Source organism: Oncorhynchus mykiss, chromosome 32 (genome assembly GCF_013265735.2).
Source record: "Oncorhynchus mykiss isolate Arlee chromosome 32, USDA_OmykA_1.1, whole genome shotgun sequence".
Lineage (NCBI taxonomy): Eukaryota > Metazoa > Chordata > Actinopteri > Salmoniformes > Salmonidae > Oncorhynchus > Oncorhynchus mykiss.
Window position 1 is genome coordinate 15199467 of NC_050572.1, and position 20175 is coordinate 15219641.

Genomic DNA, 20175 nt, shown 5'->3' on the forward strand with positions numbered 1-20175 from the left:
AGGAAGATATTGTGAAACAACAAAGTGTGTGTGTGTGTGTGTGTGTGTGTGTGTGTGGTTACAATCATTGTCCCTCATGCTCGTGCGTGTGTGCAAGCAAGCTTACTGGGTGCTGTTGACCAGGTCTGCCCCTCTGGTCTTGTAATAGTCCAGATTCTGTTGGAACTGGTAGTTGGCCGGCCGAGGATTGTTCTAAAGGAAAAGGTGTTGACAGTGAATACAGCTCAGCTTAAATAGTGATAAAATAGAGACGCTGTGAAAAATAGTGTGTGTGTGGTCTCACATGGTCCCAGATCTCCATGTGGTTGAGCCAACTACTCTGAATAACATCGCCATGCCACACTACGAACTAGAGGTCTTAATGGGTCCGGGTGGACCTGATATTACCCGGACCAGGTTCTGAAATTCTAACTTGTCATCTGGGTCAGGTCCTGTTGGATTGTTGTCAGGTCTCTGGCCTATGTAACTACAGCTGATAGACCCGAGTGGACCCGACCACAGCGCTGCATAACCCAAATATGCATAACCAGCATATTTATTTTACTCTAATAAGGTTACTTTATTAACTACTAGAAGGCCTAGCCAATACACACTGAGTCAAAAAACATTAAGAAAACCTTCCTATTATTGTGTACTCAGAACAGACTCAATTCTTTAGGGCAGGGACTCTAAAAGGTGTCGAAAGCGTTCCACAGGCATGCTGGCCCATGTTGACTACAATGCTTCCCACAGTTGTGTCAAGTTGGCTGGATGTCATTTGGGCAGTGAAGGGACATAAGTCAGGACAGCTCACAACAAACCAGAACACTGTCAGGGCAGCGACCCTGCCGTCTCCAACACACACCTTCAGGGTGGACAAACAACCAAGGTGAGGTGTGTGTTGCTCATGTCTCTCAGAAATGTGTGTGAGCTCTTACCTTGGGGTCTCGGAGGAACAAAGCCTTGTGTAGTAGGGTGTGGATGTCTCCTATAGGTGGGTAGTGCATTAGAAGGCCCAGACAGGTCTGGAAGTTACTCGCTATCACTGAGCCAGACAGGGGAACAACACAAACAGTTAGCAGGGCTCAATGACTGACTGACTAACTGATTGACAGCTGATTGATGGGCAGTGAGGGAGGTCCTTACAGGCATCTCTGATGTAGAGCAGCATGGCTACGAAGACATAGTCCACCAGGTCTAGAGTGATGCTGTCAGCGAACAGGGCATCCCACACCACCAACAGGTCCTGCAGGGGGAACTCACGGCCAAAAAGCAGGCGCACCCAGCGACTAGAGATATACACAGATACACACACAATAAAGATGCGTACACACACACACACTAAACAGACGCACCCACTGACTAGAGATAGACGAATACACACACGCTAAACAGACGCACCCACTGACTAGAGATAGACGAATACACACACAAACAGACGCACCCACTGACTAGAGATAGACAAATACACACACGCTAAACAGACGCACCCACTGACTAGAGATAGATGGATACACACACGCTAAACAGACGCACCCACTGACTAGAGATAGACGGATACACACACGCTAAACAGACGCGCACACACACACACACACACATTATACAGACGGACACACACCGACTAGATAGACTGATACACACTGAACAGATGCACACCCACGCAGTAAACAGATGAGTGGGAGCAAACACACTAAACAGACGGACACATTATACAGAAGCACTCACCGACTAGAGATACAGACGGACACACCCACCCACCATCCATACAGACGGACACACACCCACCCCATCCACACAGACGGACACACCCACCCCATCCATACAGACGGACACACACCCACCCCATCCATACAGACGGACACACACCCACCCCATCCATACAGACGGACACACACCCACCCCATCCATACAGACGGACACACACCATCCATACAGACGGACACACACCATCCATACAGACGGACACACACACCATCCATACAGACACACACACACACTCCATACAGACGGACACACACACACACTCCATACAGACGGACACACACACACACTCCATACAGACGGACACACACACTCCATACAGACGGACACACACACTCCATACAGACGGACACACACACTCCATACAGACGGACACACACACTCCATACAGACGGACACACACACTCCATACAGACGGACACACACACTCCATACAGACGGACACACACACTCCATACAGACGGACACACACACTCCATACAGACGGACACACACACTCCATACAGACGGACACACACACTCCATACAGACGGACACACACACTCCATACAGACGGACACACACACTCCATACAGACGGACACACACACTCCATACAGACGGACACACACACTCCATACAGACGGACACACACACTCCATACAGACGGACACACACACTCCATACAGACGGACACACACACTCCATACAGACGGACACACACAGCACTGACGAGAGATACAGACTGAACAGAACAGACGTGTGCGCACACACACACACACACCGACTAGAGATAGACGAATACACACCACACACAATAAAGACACGCACATGCACTTAGACCCAGACACACAAACACAGGTGGCGATACTCACATGCCGTATATCTGTGGGGCGATCTCCAGGCGGTTGACGTGCATGTGCAGCTCCACATCGTGCTTTTTCACCAGCTGGTCCTGGATGCGGTTCACTTTGGTTACTATGGCAACAGACGGCCCCAAGTCTTGCGGCCGGGCGAACGGCATGCTGGTTAGCATTTCCTCCTTTCCCTGAGGAGAACGTCACCACGAGGTTTAGACGGCGTCATCACAGCATTGGAATAACATGAAACATGAACATAACATACAATGCTGGAATACGTTAGAATTAGCAACGTCATCAAAAGTGTTCGGTTTAAAAACAATCCTAATGAATGGATAAAGATACTCCAAACTTTTTGAATTGGTTTTAAATCCATTAGGTATAAAACATTTTACTGACACGGACAAATAATGAATAAGAGTTCAGGAATTTGTGGGAATTTAAGTATTACATTTGTCAAATTTACCCTACCCGTCTACCCTACCTGCACCGTCTAGGTCTGGTCTACCTGCACCGTCTAGGTCTGGTCTACCTGCACCGTCTAGGTCTGGCTACCTGCACCGTCTAGGTCTGGTCTACCGGCACCGTCTAGGTCTGGTCTACCGGCACCGTCTAGGGCCTACCGGCACCGTCTAGGCCTACCTGCACCGTCTAGGCCTACCTGCACTCACCTGCTCTGTCTAGGCCTACCTGCACCGTCTAGGCCTACCTGCACTCACCTGCTCTGTCTAGGTCTACCTGCACTCACCTGCTCTGTCTAGGCCTACCTGCACTGTCTAGGTCTACCTGCTCTGTCTAGGCCTACCTGCACTGTCTAGGCCTACCTGCACTGTCTAGGCCTACCTGCACTGTCTAGGCCTACCTGCACTCACCTGTTCTGTCTAGGTCTACCTGCACCCACCTGCTCCGTCTAGGCCTACCTGCACCGTCTAGGCCTACCTGCACTCACCTGCTCCGTCTAGGTCTACCTGCACTCACCTGCTCCGTCTAGGCCTACCTGCACTCACCTGCTCCGTCTAGGCCTACCTGCACTCACCTGCTCCGTCTAGGCCTACCTGCACTCACCTGCTCCGTCTAGGCCTACCTGCACTCACCTGCTCCGTCTAGGCCTACCTGCACTCACCTGCTCCGTCTAGGCCTACCTGCACTCACCTGCTCCTTCTAGGCCTACCTGCACTCACCTGCTCCTTCTAGGCCTACCTGCACTCACCTGCTCCGTCTAGGCCCACCTGCACTCACCTGCTCCGTCTAGGCCTACCTGCACTCACCTGCTCCGTCTAGGCCTACCCGCTCCGTCTAGGCCTACCTGCACTGTCTATGCCTACCCGCTCCGTCTACCCGCTCCGTCTAGGTCTACCTGCACTCACCTGCTCCGTCTAGGCCTACCTGCACTCACCTGCTCCGTCTAGGCCTACCTGCACTCACCTGCTCCGTCTAGGCCTACCCGCTCCGTCTAGGCCTACCTGCACTCACCTGCTCCGTCTAGGCCTACCCGCTCCGTCTAGGCCTACCTGCACTGTCTATGCCTACCCGCTCCGTCTACCCGCTCCGTCTACCCGCTCCGTCTACCCCCACCTTCACTCATCTGCGGCGTCTAAACTGCTTCACCACTGAAGTTGGAAACTTATATCTCCCGCACTAACTTTAAGCATCAGCTGTCAGAGCAGCTTACCAATCGCTCATTTAAGCCATTGGCGGAGTGTTTGACAGGTCTTTACAAAAATAGCTGGTGAGTGTTACTACTAAAGAGTATTACCAGGAGTACTACTACTGACCCTTCTGACTTCCCTCTGGAAGCTGGAGAACCAGGGTTCTGCTGTCTCCATCAGCTGGGAAAACATGGCACTGCACAACAAAGACACACAGAGGAGAATGTCTCATGTTAGAAGTCTCTCTGACTTGTCCATATTATTGCCATCACCTAGGACAGGGATGGGCAACTTTGATGGGGGTAGGGGCCACAAAAAAACAGAACTGATCATGAGGCCCCCCCGCGGACAAAACATTTTAGCTGCCCCCCTCGTGAAAGCGAAGATAAAAACAAAATGTGGGTTTAAGTTAATTTCATGCAGTTCTGCACATTTTGCCATTTTAAAGCAAGTTTTCTGCAATTCTACACATTTTGCCACAGGGTTGAGGTAAATGATGATCAATGGACCCCACCCCAGTCATAATTCAAGTTTGGTAAGTTAGTCAAGCAGCCAGCTATTTAATCAAAAAACATTTAGCTGACACAGGCTAATTTAGTGACTGCGGATGCGCAACCAAATTTCAAAATTGCACCTTGTGTATTTTACTATTCTAACTCTCAATAGTAACTTAATTTAGGAACTGAGTTCCTAAAATATATATTTATATAAAAATTATAATAATTATAATAAAAGTGAAATTAGTTCACGGGCCTAAAGACCAGTTGGTCATCCCTGACCTACGATGTGATGAAGGTAGGAGAATAATGAATATTTAACTCACTAGGCATCATGCTCCTGGAACATAGGATTCAGTAGAGACATCAACTCCTCACTGTGGACCAAAGACAAAAGCATTAGATCATTACAGACCAATTTCGAGGAATGGACAGGATAGGGTTAAACTGAAGGGAAGTCAATGTGGAGGAGGAGTGCAGGTGTGACTGACCTGGGGTGGGCGGTCTCGCTGGCGTGCTGAAAGGCCTGATGGTCACAGTGTAGGACAAACACAATAGGAGCCAACAACTCATGCATTCCCTGCAGAAAGAGAGGGGGATAGAGAGTGAGAGTGCGAGAGAGAGCGAGAGCGCGAGAGAGAGAGAGCGCGAGAGAGAGAGAGCGCGAGAGAGAGAGAGCGCGAGAGAGAGAGAGCGCGAGAGAGCGAGAGCGCGAGAGAGCGCGAGAGCGCGAGAGCGCGAGAGAGCGAGAGAGGGAGAGAGGGAGAGAGGGAGAGAGCGAGAGAGCGAGAGAGCCGGCTACCCGGATAAAGCACTAAATAAACTTCAGTTAGTGCTAAATACGGCTGCTAGAATCCTGACTAGAACCAAAAAATTTGATCATATTACTCCAGTGCTAGCCTCTCTACACTGGCTTCCTGTCAAAGCAAGGGCTGATTTCAAGGTTTTACTGCTAACCTACAAAGCATTACATGGGCTTGCTCCTATCTATCTCTCTGATTTGGTCCTGCCGTACATACCTACACGTACGCTACGGTCACAAGACGCAGGCCTCCTAATTGTCCCTAGAATTTTTAAGCAAACAGCTGGAGGCAGGGCTTTCTCCTATAGAGCTCCATTTTTATGGAACGGTCTGCCTACCCATGTCAGAGACGCAAACTCGGTCTCAACCTTTAAGTCTCTACTGAAGACTCATCTCTTCAGTGGGTCATATGATTGAGTGTAGTCTGGCCCAGGAGTGGGAGGGTGAACGGAAAGGCTCTGGAGCAACGAACCACCCTTGCTGTCTCTGCCTGGCCGGTTCCCCTCTTTCCACTGGGATTCTCTGCCTCTAACCCTATTACAGGGGCTGAGTCACTGGCTTTACTGGGGCTCTCTCATGCCGTCCCTGGAGGAGGTGCGTCACCTGAGTGGGTTGAGTCACTGATGTGGTCATCCTGTCTGGGTTGGCGCCCCCCCCCCCCCTCCCTTAAGTTGTGCCGTGGCGGAGGTCTTTGTGGGCTATACTCAGCCTTGTCTCAGGATGGTAAGTTGGTGGTTGAAGATATCCCTCTAGTGGTGTGGGGGCTGTGCTTTGGCAAAGTGGGTGGGGTTATATCCTTCCTGTTTGGCCCTGTCCGGGGGTGTCCTCGGAGTGGGCCACAGTGTCTCCTGACCCCTCCTGTCTCAGCCTCCAGTATTTATGCTGCAGTAGTTTATGTGTCGGGGGGCTAGGGTCAGTTTGTTATATCTGGAGTACTTCTCCTGTCCTATTCGGTGTCCTGTGTGAATCTAAGTGTGCGTTCTCTAATTCTCTCCTTCTCTCTTTCTCTCTCTCGGAGGACCTGAGCCCTAGGACCATGCCCCAGGACTACCTGACATGATGACTCCTTGCTGTCCCCAGTCCACCTGGCTGTGCTGCTGCTCCAGTTTCAACTGTTCTGCCTTATTATTATTCGACCATGCTGATCATTTATGAACATTTGAACATCTTGGCCATGTTCTGTTATAATCTCCACCCGGCACAGCCAGAAGAGGACTGGCCATCCCACATATGCTCTCTCTAATTCTCTCTTTCTTTCTCTCTCTCGGAGGACCTGAGCCCTAGGACCATGCCCCAGGAATACCTGACATGATGACTCCTTGCTGTCCCCAGTCCACCTGACTGTGCTGCTGCTCCAGTTTCAACTGTTCTGCCTTATTATTATTCGACCATGCTGATCATTTATGAACATTTGAACATCTTGACCATGTTTTGTTATAATCTCCACCCGGCACAGCCAGAAGAGGACTGGCCACCCCACATAGCCTGGTTCCTCTCTAGGTTTCTTCCTAGGTTTTGGCCTTTCTAGGGAGTTTTTCCTAGCCACCGTGCTTCTTCACCTGCATTGCTTGCTGTTTGGGGTTTTAGGCTGGGTTTCTGTACAGCACTTTGAGATATCAGCTGATGTACGAAGGGCTATATAAAATAAATTTGATTGATTGAGAGCGAGAGAGCGAGAGCGAGAGAGAGCGCGAGAGAGAGCGAGAGGAGCGCGAGAGGAGCGCGAGAGGAGCGCGAGAGGAGCGCGAGAGGAGCGCGAGAGAGCGCGAGAGAGCGCGAGAGAGCGCGAGAGAGCGAGAGAGAGCGAGAGAGAGCGAGAGAGAGCGCGAGAGAGCGCGAGAGAGCGCGAGAGAGAGCGAGAGAGAGCGAGAGAGAGCGAGAGAGAGCAACGAGAGAGAGAGCAACGAGAGAGAGAAACGAGAGAGAGAGAGAGAGAGCGAGAGAGAGAGAGAGAGAGAGAGAGAGAGCGCGAGAGAGAGAGAGAGAGAGCGCGAGAGAGAGAGAGAGAGCGCGAGAGAGAGAGAGAGCGCGAGAGAGAGAGAGAGAGAGCAACGAGAGAGAGAGCAACGAGAGAGAGAAACGAGAGAGAGAGACGAGAGAGAGAGAGAGAGAGAGCGAGAGAGAGAGAGAGAGCGCGAGAGAGAGAGAGAGCGCGAGAGAGAGAGAGAGCGCGAGAGAGAGAGAGAGAGCGCGAGAGAGAGAGAGAGCGCGAGAGAGAGAGAGAGAGCGAGAGAGAGAGAGAGAGAGCGCGAGAGAGAGAGAGAGAGCGCGAGAGAGAGAGAGAGAGCGCGAGAGAGAGAGAGAGAGCGCGAGAGAGAGAGAGAGAGCGCGAGAGAGAGAGAGAGAGCGCGAGAGAGAGAGAGAGCGCGAGAGAGAGAGAGAGCGCGAGAGAGAGAGAGAGCGCGAGAGAGAGAGAGAGAGCGCGAGAGAGAGAGAGAGAGCGCGAGAGAGAGAGAGAGAGCGCGAGAGAGAGAGAGAGCGCGAGAGAGAGAGAGAGCGCGAGAGAGAGAGAGAGCGCGAGAGAGAGAGAGAGAGCGCGAGAGAGAGAGAGAGCGCGAGAGAGAGAGAGAGAGCGCGAGAGAGAGAGAGAGCGCGAGAGAGAGAGAGAGCGCGAGAGAGAGAGAGAGCGCGAGAGAGAGAGAGAGAGCGCGAGAGAGAGAGAGCGCGAGAGAGAGAGAGCGCGAGAGAGAGAGAGCGCGAGAGAGAGAGAGAGCGCGAGAGAGCGCGAGAGGTGTGTCCCAGGTGTGTCCCAGGATAAATACACCACTTCCCCATTCATGGAGGAGACTCTCTCCATGCAGACACCTTTATGGATTTAGTTGTTTCTTGGTGTTTTTTTGGTTGTTTGCTTTAGCATCTTTCAACACCCTGCATGATCACATTCATGCATGCAAAACACTCACTTACACTACTGATTACACACACCATTGCATATTGTACTTAATAAATATATATGTTTTGTTACTCCTTATCTCCACGTTGTCTCCCTTTTGTTACGGGCTTTGAGCCGGTTCGTGACATTTGGTAGGTACACCTATAGCTCATCTCTTGGCAGTAGTACTGTAGACTACTTTAACACTGACCTCAAACCAGAGTCTCTCAGGGGTGTCAGTGGGCTGACTTTGAACGCTCTATCAGACCACAGCAAAATCACAGTCTACTTGAACAGAGCCATACTCAATCATGAGGCATCAAAGCCAAAGGAACTGAGTAACATTAAGAAATGCTATAGATGGAAGGAATGCAGTTTGGAAACCTACCAAACAATTAGGCAACAACAAATTCAATCCCTTTTAGACAATTTCCTGGGTAAAATGTTCCACTGTAATAGTGAAGGTGTAAACTTGGCAGTAGAAAATCTTAACAGTATACTTGACCTCTCAGCTTCCCTATCAAATTTAAAATAGAAAATTAATAAATCACAAATGGTATGATGAATGCAAAAATATAAGAAAGAAACTGAGAAACCTGTCCAACCAAAAACAGAGGGACCAGAAATTCACTATGGTGAATCACTAAAACAATACAGAAATACACTATGGAAAAAGAAGTAACAGCACGTCAGAAATCAGCTCAATGTAATTGAAGAATCCATAGAATCTAACCACTTCTGGGAAAATTGGAAAACACTAAACAAAAACAAAGAATTATCTATCCAAAATGGAGATGTATGGGTAAACCACTTCTCCAATTTTTTTGGCTCTATAACAAAGAGCAAAAAAATATACGAATCAACTATTAAAGACTACCGGAACCCACTGGATTCTCCAATTACCTTGAATGAGTTACAGGACAAAGTAAAAAGCCTCCAACGCAAAAAGGCATGTGGTGTTGATGGTATCCTTAATGAAATGATCAAATATACAGACAACAAATTCCAATTGGCTATACTAAAAGTCTTTAACATCATCCTTAGCTCTGGCATCTTCCCCAATATTTGGAACCAAGGACTGATCACCCCAATCCACAAAAGTGGCGACAAATTTGACCCCAATAACTACCGTGGAATATGAGTCAACAGTAACCTTGGGAAAATCCTCTGCATTATCATTAACAGCAGACTCGTACATTTTCTCAATGAAAACAATGTACTGAGCAAATGTCAAATTGGCTATTCACCCTGCACACCCTAATTGACAACCAAACAAACCAAAACAAAGGCAAAGTCTTCTCATGCTTTGTTGATTTCAAAAAAGCCTTCGACTCAATTTGGCATGAGGGTCTGCTATACAAATTGATGGAAAGTGGTGTCGGGGTTAAAACATACAACATAAAATCCATGAACACAAAAAACACGCACATTTCTTCACACAGGGCCATGGGGTGAGACAGGGATGCAGCTTAAGCCCCACCCTCTTCAACATATATATCAACGAATTGGCGCGGGCACTAGTAAAGTCTGCAGCACCCGGCCTCACCCTACTAGAATCCGAAGTCAAATGTCTACTGTTTGCTAATGATCTGGTGCTTCTGTCACCAACCAAGGAGGGCCTACAGCTGCACCTAGATCTTCTGCACAGATTCCGTCAGACCTGGGCCCTGACAGTAAGTCTCAGTAAGACCAAAATAATGCTGTTCCAAAAAAGGTCCAGTCACCAGGACCACAAATACAAATTCCATCTAGACACTGTTGCCCTAGAGCACACAAAAAAAACTATACATACCTTGGCCTAAACATCAGCGCCACAGGTAACTTCCACAAAGCTGTGAACGATCTGAGAGACAAGTCAAGAAGGGCATTCTACGCCATCAAAAGGAACATAAAATTCAACAAACCAATTAGGATCTGGCTAAAAATACTTGAATCAGACATAGAGCCCATTTCCCTTTATGGTTGTGAGGTCTGGAGTCCACTCACCAACCAAGACTTCACAAAATGGGACAAACACCAAATTCAGACTCTGCATGCAGAATTCTGCAGAAATATCCTTAGTGTACAACGTAGAACACCAAATAATGCATGCAGAGCAGAATTAGGAAGATGCCCACTAAATATCAAAATCCAGAAAAGAGCCATTCAATTCTACAACCACCTAAAAGGAAACAATTCCCAAACCTTACATAACAAAGCCATCACTTACAGAGAGAGGAACCTGGAGAAGAGTCCCCTAAGCAAGCTGTTCACAAACACACCCCACAGAGCCCCAGGACAGCAACACAATTAGACCCGAACAAATCACAAGAAAACAAAAAGAAAGATAATGCTTTCAAGTAATGTCAAGTAATTAACAAAAAAACAGAGCAAATTAGAATGCAATTTGGCCCTAAACAGAGTACACAGTGGCAGAATACTTGACCACTGTGACTGACCCAAAATTATGGAAAGCTTAGACTATGTACAGACTCAGTGAGCATAGCCTTGCTATTGAGAAAGGCCGCCGTAGGCAGACCTGGCTCTCAAGAAAAGACAGGCTATGTGCTCACTGCCCACAAAATGAAGTGGAAACTGAGCTGCACTTCCTAATATCCTGCCCAATGTATGACCATATTAGAGAGACATATTTCCCTCAGATTACACAGATCCACAAAGAATTCAAAAACAAATCCAATTTTGATAAACCCCCATATCTACTGGGTGAAATTCCAGTGTGCCATCACAGCAGCAAGATTTGTGACCTGTTGCCACAAGAAAAGGGCAACCAGTGAAGAACAAACACCATTGTAAATACAACACATATTTATGCTTATTTATTTTCCCTTGTGTATTTTAACCATTTGTACATAGTTACAACACTATGTATGTATATAAATAAAATGACATTAATAATGTCTTTATTGTTTTGAAACTTCTGTATGTGTAATGTTTACTGTTCATTTGTATTGTTTATTTCACTTTCGTATATTATCTACCTCACTTGCTTCGGCAATGTTAACACGTTTCCCATGCCAATAAAGCACATTGAGAGAGAGACAGAGACACAGAGAGACAGAGAGACAGAGAGACAGAGAGACAGAGAGACAGAGAGACAGAGAGACAGAGAGACAGAGAGACAGAGAGAGAGAATGGCCCATTTCTTTCAGGGTGATGCATGAGGTGTGTTATCAGTATTGACCGGTATCATTAAACTTCATTACCCAGTGGCTAGACGTGTGTCACTTCCTGTTAGAACACTGACTGGTCATCGTCCTCTCTCTCCGACTGTAGCACTATGAAGACAGTACACTGTCTAGTCTATGGGGTGCATTAGCATGCCTAGTGGCATATCTAACACTTGTGTGCCTCTAGAAATCTTAACTAATGCTGGAATGGTACCTGTTTGTACAGTAACTGTTCATTCTCTCGGGCGTAACAAAACAAGATGTCTGTCAGCTTGGTCCTTACGTCCTCCTCTTGGAAGTAACGCATCTCAGGAAACCTACGGACAGAATAGAAAAAAGAGGGGAGGGGGGAGAAGAGAGTGTTTATTTCAGAGGTGTACAGTAGATATGAGAATGACAGTCTGATAAACATTTAAATACAGCTCTGGTTAACAGTTAAGAAATGTTTAAATCAGACTCACGTTCTCATAACATCCTGTTTGATCATCCCTCTCAACTCATTGTCCTGGAAGAACTTGTTCCACAGGCTCTGGACAGGAGGGAGGAGAACACAATGACATATGGACCAGGAAATACACCCTAGACTCATTCACCTAGCCTCCTACGACCAGACTGATTATTAAATGTTGGACGCGGTTCCCATTCCCCATTGGGGTCAATACAAGGACATTTGGGTAAATGACAAAATAAAGGAAGCCCCAACATAAAGTGTCTTAATAGGGTGCTGGGCACCACGAGCCAGAACAGCTTTAATGCATCTAGATCCTACAAGAGTCTGGACCGCTATCGTAGGGATATGACACCATTCTTCTATGAGAAATGTTGTTGATGGAGGTGGAAAACCTAAAACCTGACTCAGACGGCCATGGCATATGGCTTACATCGTTTTCATGCTCAACAACCATTCAGGCACATCTTGTGCCCTGTGGGTGGGGGCATTGTCATCCTATGGGGGCATAGCCATGGTAGCCTAAATAATATCCAGCATTTTTATGACCTTAAACATGATGGGATGTTAATTGCTTCATTAACTCAGGAAACACACCTGTGTGGAAGCACCTGCTTTATATCCGGCATGACATCATTTTGACAGTTACCTGTATACAGATCATAATAAAGGAATCCTAAAGGTATTATAATAAGTAGCATTTACAACAGGGACACCCCACTTAGTCCTGTGATAGAGTTATTTAAATGTTTACATTCCCACGGTTCTGGAAAAAGAGTTGTATCTAGAGAGACTGAGGCTACACCTACCCCCTCGTCCTGTGAGAGTGGGTTGTTGACCACCAAGTCCTGCTGGCCTGCAGCCTTACGGGGGTTGGTGATGTGCTGAGAGGAGGAGAGGCGGTCAGTGACTGGCGGACGCGCACACACAGAGTAAAAAGTAGGAGTTGATGCTCACCCAAACGAGCAGGCACAGGTGAACGCATGACACGCGCACATACACACCAACTCACTCGCTCTTTGATCTTCTCGTACTGGGATCGTAACTCCTTGGTCTTGTTGATCCATTGGCTCTTATCCTCAGGAAGGACCTCCAGGTACAACTAGAAGACAACACACATGACTCACATGGTAGAACTACCTTCAGACACCCAAGAACCATGTTTGTCTGTGACTGGTTTACCTTCCAGCACACACTGCGGAATCGGCTGCTCCGCAATCGACCGTTGATGCCTGCCTGACGGATCCTGGTCAGGTAATTACTGTTCAGAAACAAGTCATCCCATTCTTTCCTTTAGAGGGAGGGAGGTAATGAGAGAGATAAAAGGTTTTTGTGAGTTTTCAGCCCTCTCCAATTTTATTTAATCTAATATGGAATAAGCAGAGAATTAGATCTGGCTGTGACGTGGACCAAAACATAAATTACACACATTACCTGTAGGAGAGGAAAGTGGACTCAGACAAAGTGCTACTATCCAGAGATCCTCCTGTTAAACACACATGAAAAGCATTAAACATGCAGCCACTAGAAGGCGCTATAGACACCAATGTGGCACAATGAAGCTCAGCTCCAACATAATGGATGATTGAATACTTGATCAATGCACCCTTTTCTGACGAAGGCATGTTTTCTTATAAACTCAGAAAAAACAGAAACGTCCCTTTATCAGGACCCTGTCTTTCAAATAATTCGTAAAATCCAAATAACTTCACAGATCTTCATTGTAAAGGGTTTAAACACCGTTCCCCATGATTGTTCAATGAACCATAAACAATTAATGAACATGCACCTGTGGAACGGTCGTTAAGACACTAACAGTTTACAGACGGTAGGCAATTAAGGTCACAGTTATGAAAATGTAGGACACTAGAGGCCTTTCTTTCTACTGACTCCAGAAACCACCAAAAGAAAGATGCCCAGGGTCCCTGCTCATCTGCGTGAATGTGCCTTAGGCATGCTGCAAGGAGGCATGAGCACGGCAGATGTGGCCAGGGCAATAAATTGCAATGTCCGTACTGTGAAACGCCTAAGACAGCGCTACAGTGAGACAGGACGGACAGCTGATCGTCCTCGCAGTGGCAGACCACGTTTAACAACTCCTGCACAGGATCGGTACATCCGAACAGCACACCTGCGGGACAGGTACAGGATGTCAACAACTGCCTGAGTTACACCAGGAACGCACAATCTCTCCATCGGTGCTCAGACTGTCCGCAATAGGCTGAGGGAGGCTGGAATGAAAGCTTGTAGGCCTGTTATAAGGCAGGTCCTCACCAGACATCACGGGCAACGTTGTCTCCTATGGGGACAAACCCACCTTCGCTGGACCAGACAGGACTGGCAAAAAGTGCTCTTCATTGACAAGTTGTGGTTTTGTCTCACCAGGGGTGATGGTCGGATTCACGTTTATCGTTGAAGGAATGAGCGTTACACCGAGGCCTGTACTCTGGATTGGGATCGATTTGGATGTGGAGGGTCCGTCATGGTCTGTCACAGCATCATCGGACTGAGCTTATCATCATTGCAGGCAATCTCAACGCTGTACGTTACAGGGAAGACATCCTCCTCCCTCATGTGGTACCCTTCCTGCAGGCTCATCCTGACATTACCTCTAGCATGACAATGCACCCAGAAATACTGCTTGTTCTGTGCGTGATTTCCTGCAAGATAGGAATGTCCGTGTTCTGCCATGGCCAGCGAAGATCCCGGATCTCAATCCCATTGAGCACATCTGGGACCTGTTGGGTCGGAGGGTGAGGGCTGGGGCCATTCCCCACAGAATTGTCCGTAAACTTGCAGGTGCCTTGGTGGAAGAGTGGGGTAACATCTCACAGCAAGAACAGGCAAATCTGGTGCAGTCCATGAGGAGGAGATGCACTGCAGTACTTAATGCAGCTGGTGGCCACACCAGATACTGACTTACTTTTGATTTTAACCCCCCCCCCCCCCCAGGGGACACATTATTCCATTTCTGTTAGTCACATGTCTGTGGAACTTGTTCAGTTGTGTCTCAGTTGTTGAATCTTATGTTCATTCAAATATTTACACATGTTAAGTTTGCTGAAAATAAACACAGTTGACAGTGAGAAGACATTTATTTTATTTTTTTTCCCCCTTGAGTTTACAATGTAGAAAATAGTAAAAATAAAGAAAAACCCTTAAATGAGTAGGTGTGTCCAAACTTGACTGGTACTGTAAATATTTTACTGATCTATACTAGGAGTCATTTCGATATAATATCATACAGAAGTAACTATCGACTTTTCCCCACATTACTAGATAAACATTTCATATTCAGAATAGCTTAATTAAGCCTCAGATGATAAGACTTATAACATGTTAATAAATCCTTAACGAATGTGTTGTAAATGTCGACTCACCACGGCTGAGATTCCTGTTTAAGTTGTGGAGCGGGTCAAAACCTATCTCCTGCTCTCCCTCTGGCTGGAGAGGGTGGTGAGTCTCAAAGTTAGGGTGCTGCATGACACCCACCCAACAGAACCTGTGATGAGAACAACAGGACGGGTTAGAACTACCCGTGTACCATAGAACAAGAACAAGTCCAAACAAACAAAACACTGTGTAAACTTAAACGACTAAACCCAGATATAAAGTATGTAGAAAAGATTATAGACCTACAGTATAGAATTTTGATAAAAATCATCTTTGAGCACTAACAGGCATCAAAATAAAAGCTAGACAGTCAGGCAATAGAACATTCCCAAAACAATTTAATTGTTTTTAAATCCTGACAATTTAATAGTATTGTTTTTAAATGGAAATGTCACAATTTCTCAACTCCAGCCCAACATCAACATATGTGAAAATGGCACATTTCTATAATTTTCACATATGTTGATATTGAGCTGGAGCTGGAGATGAATATGAAGTTGAAAACTTGTGATGTTTCCCTTTGAGCAAAAGAACACAGCATTAGCTATGGCAAAATGCATAGAACTGCAGGAAATTATCTTTCAAATGATCTCAGCTCCATGGCAGAATGTGTAGAATCCCTGGAAATTAGCTTTAAAACTGCTACATCTTCTGTCAGCTGAATGGCAAAACCTTAAAACTGCAAAAATATATCTCTGCTCCAAGGAGAAATTCTGAGAATTGCAGGAAATAGGTTTGAAAATGCTAAAACACCAAAATAAATGTGCTAAAATTACACTGTGCCGACCGCGCCCATTGTGCCGACAGCACCTACCACCACCTAAGCCCCTTTTTAACCCAGAAAAAACATGGATGACTGCAGCAGTAAATACCATGGAGTAACTGAACACACCAGAGCAAGAGCAGGAGGATTTATCTGATAATAGAAAGAGTGGGAGGAAGTTGAGCAATTAAAAACAGAACAGTATAAAATGGGAATATTCTTATCCAATTAAGCTTTAGGCCTAGGCTTTTTTGTCTTTGTTCCATGTCAGTACTTACAGTCACAACAATGTGTTTCTCCTCAGCTTAGACTCACGACAGATGAAGGCGTATCTGAGAGAAACAACACAGAGGGACATTCAGGACAAAAAGAAGAGAAATCAAAGATCAAAAACAAAAAAAAAAGTATTTGTATCTCTCTCTATCCCTGGGTATGGAGATCACACCAAATGAATTCAACACAACACTAGTGAAGGGAATTCAACAAGACAATAGTGAAGGAGGAACTGATAGATCTGATGACTGACTTCGTTGCTGCATGAAGTTTAGACTACTGTAATGTGTGCCGAGTGGCTTTCAAACATTGCTGACAGCCTACACTGTAATAAGACAGATTGGACAAGAACAAGAAGTGGAAAATAACATTATGTAAATTGACATGAAAATGTGTATGCAAATGATAGAGTGACTTGTGCACAAAAACAACCACTTCCATGGAGAAAGTAGGGAATAAGGATAGCTCAGGGAATGTTCAGACTGACAGCTCTATGTGGGAGATGTGACAAATAGACACTACAACGCCATGGAAATCAGACTAAGTCCTACAGTATCAAAAGAGAGAAATCATGCCGTTTCGCATAATACGATAGGCCATCGAGCATCTCCATTCCAGAATTAGCCTAAACCCCTAAACCACACACACATCTTTCATTAAAAAAAAACACCAACATTTTATAACATCCTCAATAAACCCTGTTTATCTTATTTAGGTTAAACAACTCCTCCTGTCTGTTCTTTATCATGGATAGGCCTCGCAGGTTATCAATGTGTTGGTGTGTACACACATTGGAACCTAGCCTACATAACACATGCCTCCTTCCACTGCAGCAGCGCACACATTATGCATGTCCCTTTATTAATTATGGAAATCACCTTTACAAAAGGCATCTCCTTAAACCCATTAACGAGGCGCATGGAACGGGGCTTCCATAAATCAGCCGTGCACGCTACCAAAATAAATCATTTTATATGCATAATGCATGCTCCTGTTTGCCTCGGCAACATCTGTTCTTCACAAAGACTAATGCCTTCTTTAAGTAATTTCAGTTTTTCTTCTCCCCCTTTTAAAAAGGCATTATCCCATTAAATAATTAGAACTAATCTCCAATGAGAGAGAGAGAGATGCTGTGAATAGGTAAATAATGGGTTGCGTTTCCTCATTTTGAACTAGAATGGATTCTGAAAATAGTTTGACGTGTTTCAGACGTGCCTAATCGTCTAGTTCCTCAAACTCTACGACGGCTCACTGTCAGGCCACGGGCTGTGTACGTTTCATGTCTAATGAATTTTTACAGAAGAATCAGAACATGTAACAGAAGCTACTAGCAGTGCAGCAGTTCCAGCATCTCAAGGTCCTCTAATCATGTAAGATGACGGCCTTCATCTTCAAATGGCCCAATAGAGACCAACCAAACCATTATTAGAAGAAGGGGGAGTTCCAATCTCAATATTTAGAAATGTAACAACTACACTGAACAAAAATATAAACACAACAGGTAAAGTGTTGGTCCCATGTTTCATGAGCTGAAATAAAATATCCCAGAAATGTTCCAAACGCACAAAAAGCTTATTTCTCTCAATTTGTGCAGAAATTTGTTTACAACCCGGTTAGTGAACATTTCTCCTTTCCCAAGATAATTCATCTACCTGACAGGTGTGGCATATCAAGTAGCTGATTAAACAGCATGATCATTACACAGCTGCAAATTATGCTGGGGACAATAAAAGGCCACACTAAAATGTGCAGTTTTGTAACGCAACACAATGCCTCAAGTTGAGGGAGAGTGCCATTGGCATGCTGACTGCAGGAATGTCCACCAGAGCTGTTGTCAAAGAATTGAATGTTAATTTCTCTAAGCCGCCTCCAACGACGTTTTCGAGGATGACAGTACATCCAACAGGCCTCACAACCACGTGTAACCACTCCAGCCCAGGACCTCCACATCCAGCTTCTTCACCTGCGGGATCGCCTGCGGGATCGTCTGAGACAAGCTGCCCGGACAGCTGGTGAAACTGGTTTTGCACAACCAAATAATTTCTGCACAAACAGTCGCAGGGAAGCTCGTGTGTGTGTGCTGGTCGTCCTCACAGGGTATTGACCTGACTGTTCTAGAATGTAGGGCACCGACCTCAGCGGGAAAATTCTCACCTTCAATGGCCACTGGAGAAGTAAGCTCTTCATGGATCAATCCCAGGTTAACTGTACCGAGCAGCTAGTAGACAGCGTGTATGGTGCTAAAAAACCATTTGAAAAGGAATACGTGACCAACAGATGCATATCTCTATTCCCAGTTACGTGAAATCCAAAGATTAGGGCCTAATGGATTTACTTAAATTGACTGATTTCCTTTTATGAACTAACTAGGGTTGCAAAGGGTCGGAAACTTTCCGGACAATTTCCGGAATTTAGCATGGGAAGTTAAGCCCGGGAATTTAGCTTAAATTCATTAAAAATAGTTAGCTTATAACAGTGAACCTTTTGGTTAAACTGTCCTCAATTCAATGGAATTGCAACCCTCTGCAATTCTGCCATCACAAGGACAGCTGATTCTCAAGATCTTGCACACTAATGAGATGCTATTGAGCCCACACTACTACACTGGAGACAAGGACTACACGCTTTCTGGTAAGTTTTGATTACAATACTGGGTGGGGTGAATATATTTTATATGACATTATTTTTGTTTAACTAGTAAATAGTAGCCTACAGCAAAGTGTGTTTAAATGATTTAACTTAATTTCTGCTAGTTAGTGTTTGCTACCATGTGGGTTTTAGCTTGCTTGAGCCTGCTAACTGAGGAGTGTTAATTCACTTATTTTAAAACATTTATATTACAAAGGAGTTTTTTAATCTAACTCCTTAACTATTTATCTGTACATGGAATTGTATTTAGATTTTTTTTTACTAATCTTTACAGGAAAATTCCACGGGCATCATCTGATGTGTGGAGACATTTCACTGCAGCAGTGTACATTTGCAAATACTGTGCCAAATCATATGTGACGAACGCAAATAAAGATGCAGAATCATCTGGCCAAGTGCATAAAGTTCCCTCAGAGCTCACAAGCAACCTCGAATAGAAGATGAGACTTCTGTCAGAGGTGAAAATGATGTATCACACACCTTATAGATAGCAACAGCTCATGGTCCTCCTGGAATCGGAACTTATTTTTTTTAACTCAATGGAGGTACGTAGTCAGAGAAATGATGAATGTCTTGCTTGAGCTGTGTATGCAACTGGTTCACCTCTGACGCTCACAGGCAATGTGTATTGGAAGAGATTTCTGAATGTTCTTCGCCCAGCATACACCCCTCCAACCAGACATGCTTATCTACTCATTTGCTGGATGCAGAGTTCAACAGAGTTCAGGTGAAGGTCAAACAAATCATAGCGAAAGCAGACTATTGCAATCATCTCTGATGGGTGGTCGAATGTTCGTGGGCAAGGAATAATTAACTACATCATTTCCACCCCTCAACCAGTATTCTACAAGAGCACAGACAAGGGACAATAGACACGCCGGTCTCTACACTGCAGATGAGCTGAAGGCAGTCAATGACCTTCGACCACAGAAGGTATTTGCACTGGTGACAGACAATGCAGTCACCATGAAGGCGAACATAAGGCTGCTTGCTCTAAAGTGGAGGAGTCCTACCCCCACATCACACCCATTGACTGTGCTGCTCATGCATGGAATCTGCTCCAGATTCCCCCTGTGGGGGA

At 45.8% G+C, this 20175-nt stretch overlaps 1 protein-coding gene across 6 annotated transcripts in view; it reads right to left on the reverse strand.

Moving 5' to 3' along the window:
- Positions 1 to 20175, reverse strand: part of LOC110489385 (TBC1 domain family member 5) — a 40810-nt gene that overhangs the window by 10443 nt on the left and 10192 nt on the right. For 2 of the 6 annotated variants that reach the window (XM_036971602.1, XM_036971603.1), the window contains exons 2-17: positions 16451 to 16504; positions 16282 to 16325; positions 15397 to 15518; positions 13451 to 13502; positions 13199 to 13307; positions 13029 to 13118; positions 12826 to 12900; positions 12030 to 12097; positions 11783 to 11885; positions 5219 to 5307; positions 5054 to 5104; positions 4357 to 4426; positions 2597 to 2769; positions 1126 to 1268; positions 918 to 1024; positions 107 to 192 (exon numbers count right to left, since the gene is read on the reverse strand). In XM_036971602.1, the coding sequence (XP_036827497.1) occupies positions 107 to 192; positions 918 to 1024; positions 1126 to 1268; positions 2597 to 2769; positions 4357 to 4426; positions 5054 to 5104; positions 5219 to 5307; positions 11783 to 11885; positions 12030 to 12097; positions 12826 to 12900; positions 13029 to 13118; positions 13199 to 13307; positions 13451 to 13502; positions 15397 to 15499 (1319 nt within the window). In that variant the 5' untranslated portion in view covers positions 15500 to 15518; positions 16282 to 16325; positions 16451 to 16504. Of the gene's footprint in view, positions 1 to 106; positions 193 to 917; positions 1025 to 1125; positions 1269 to 2596; positions 2770 to 4356; positions 4427 to 5053; positions 5105 to 5218; positions 5308 to 11782; positions 11886 to 12029; positions 12098 to 12825; positions 12901 to 13020; positions 13119 to 13198; positions 13308 to 13450; positions 13503 to 15396; positions 15519 to 16281; positions 16326 to 16450; positions 16505 to 20175 lie in introns of all 6 variants that reach the window. The other 4 variants (XM_036971600.1, XM_036971601.1, XM_036971604.1 and 1 more) reach the window with 3 other exon arrangements.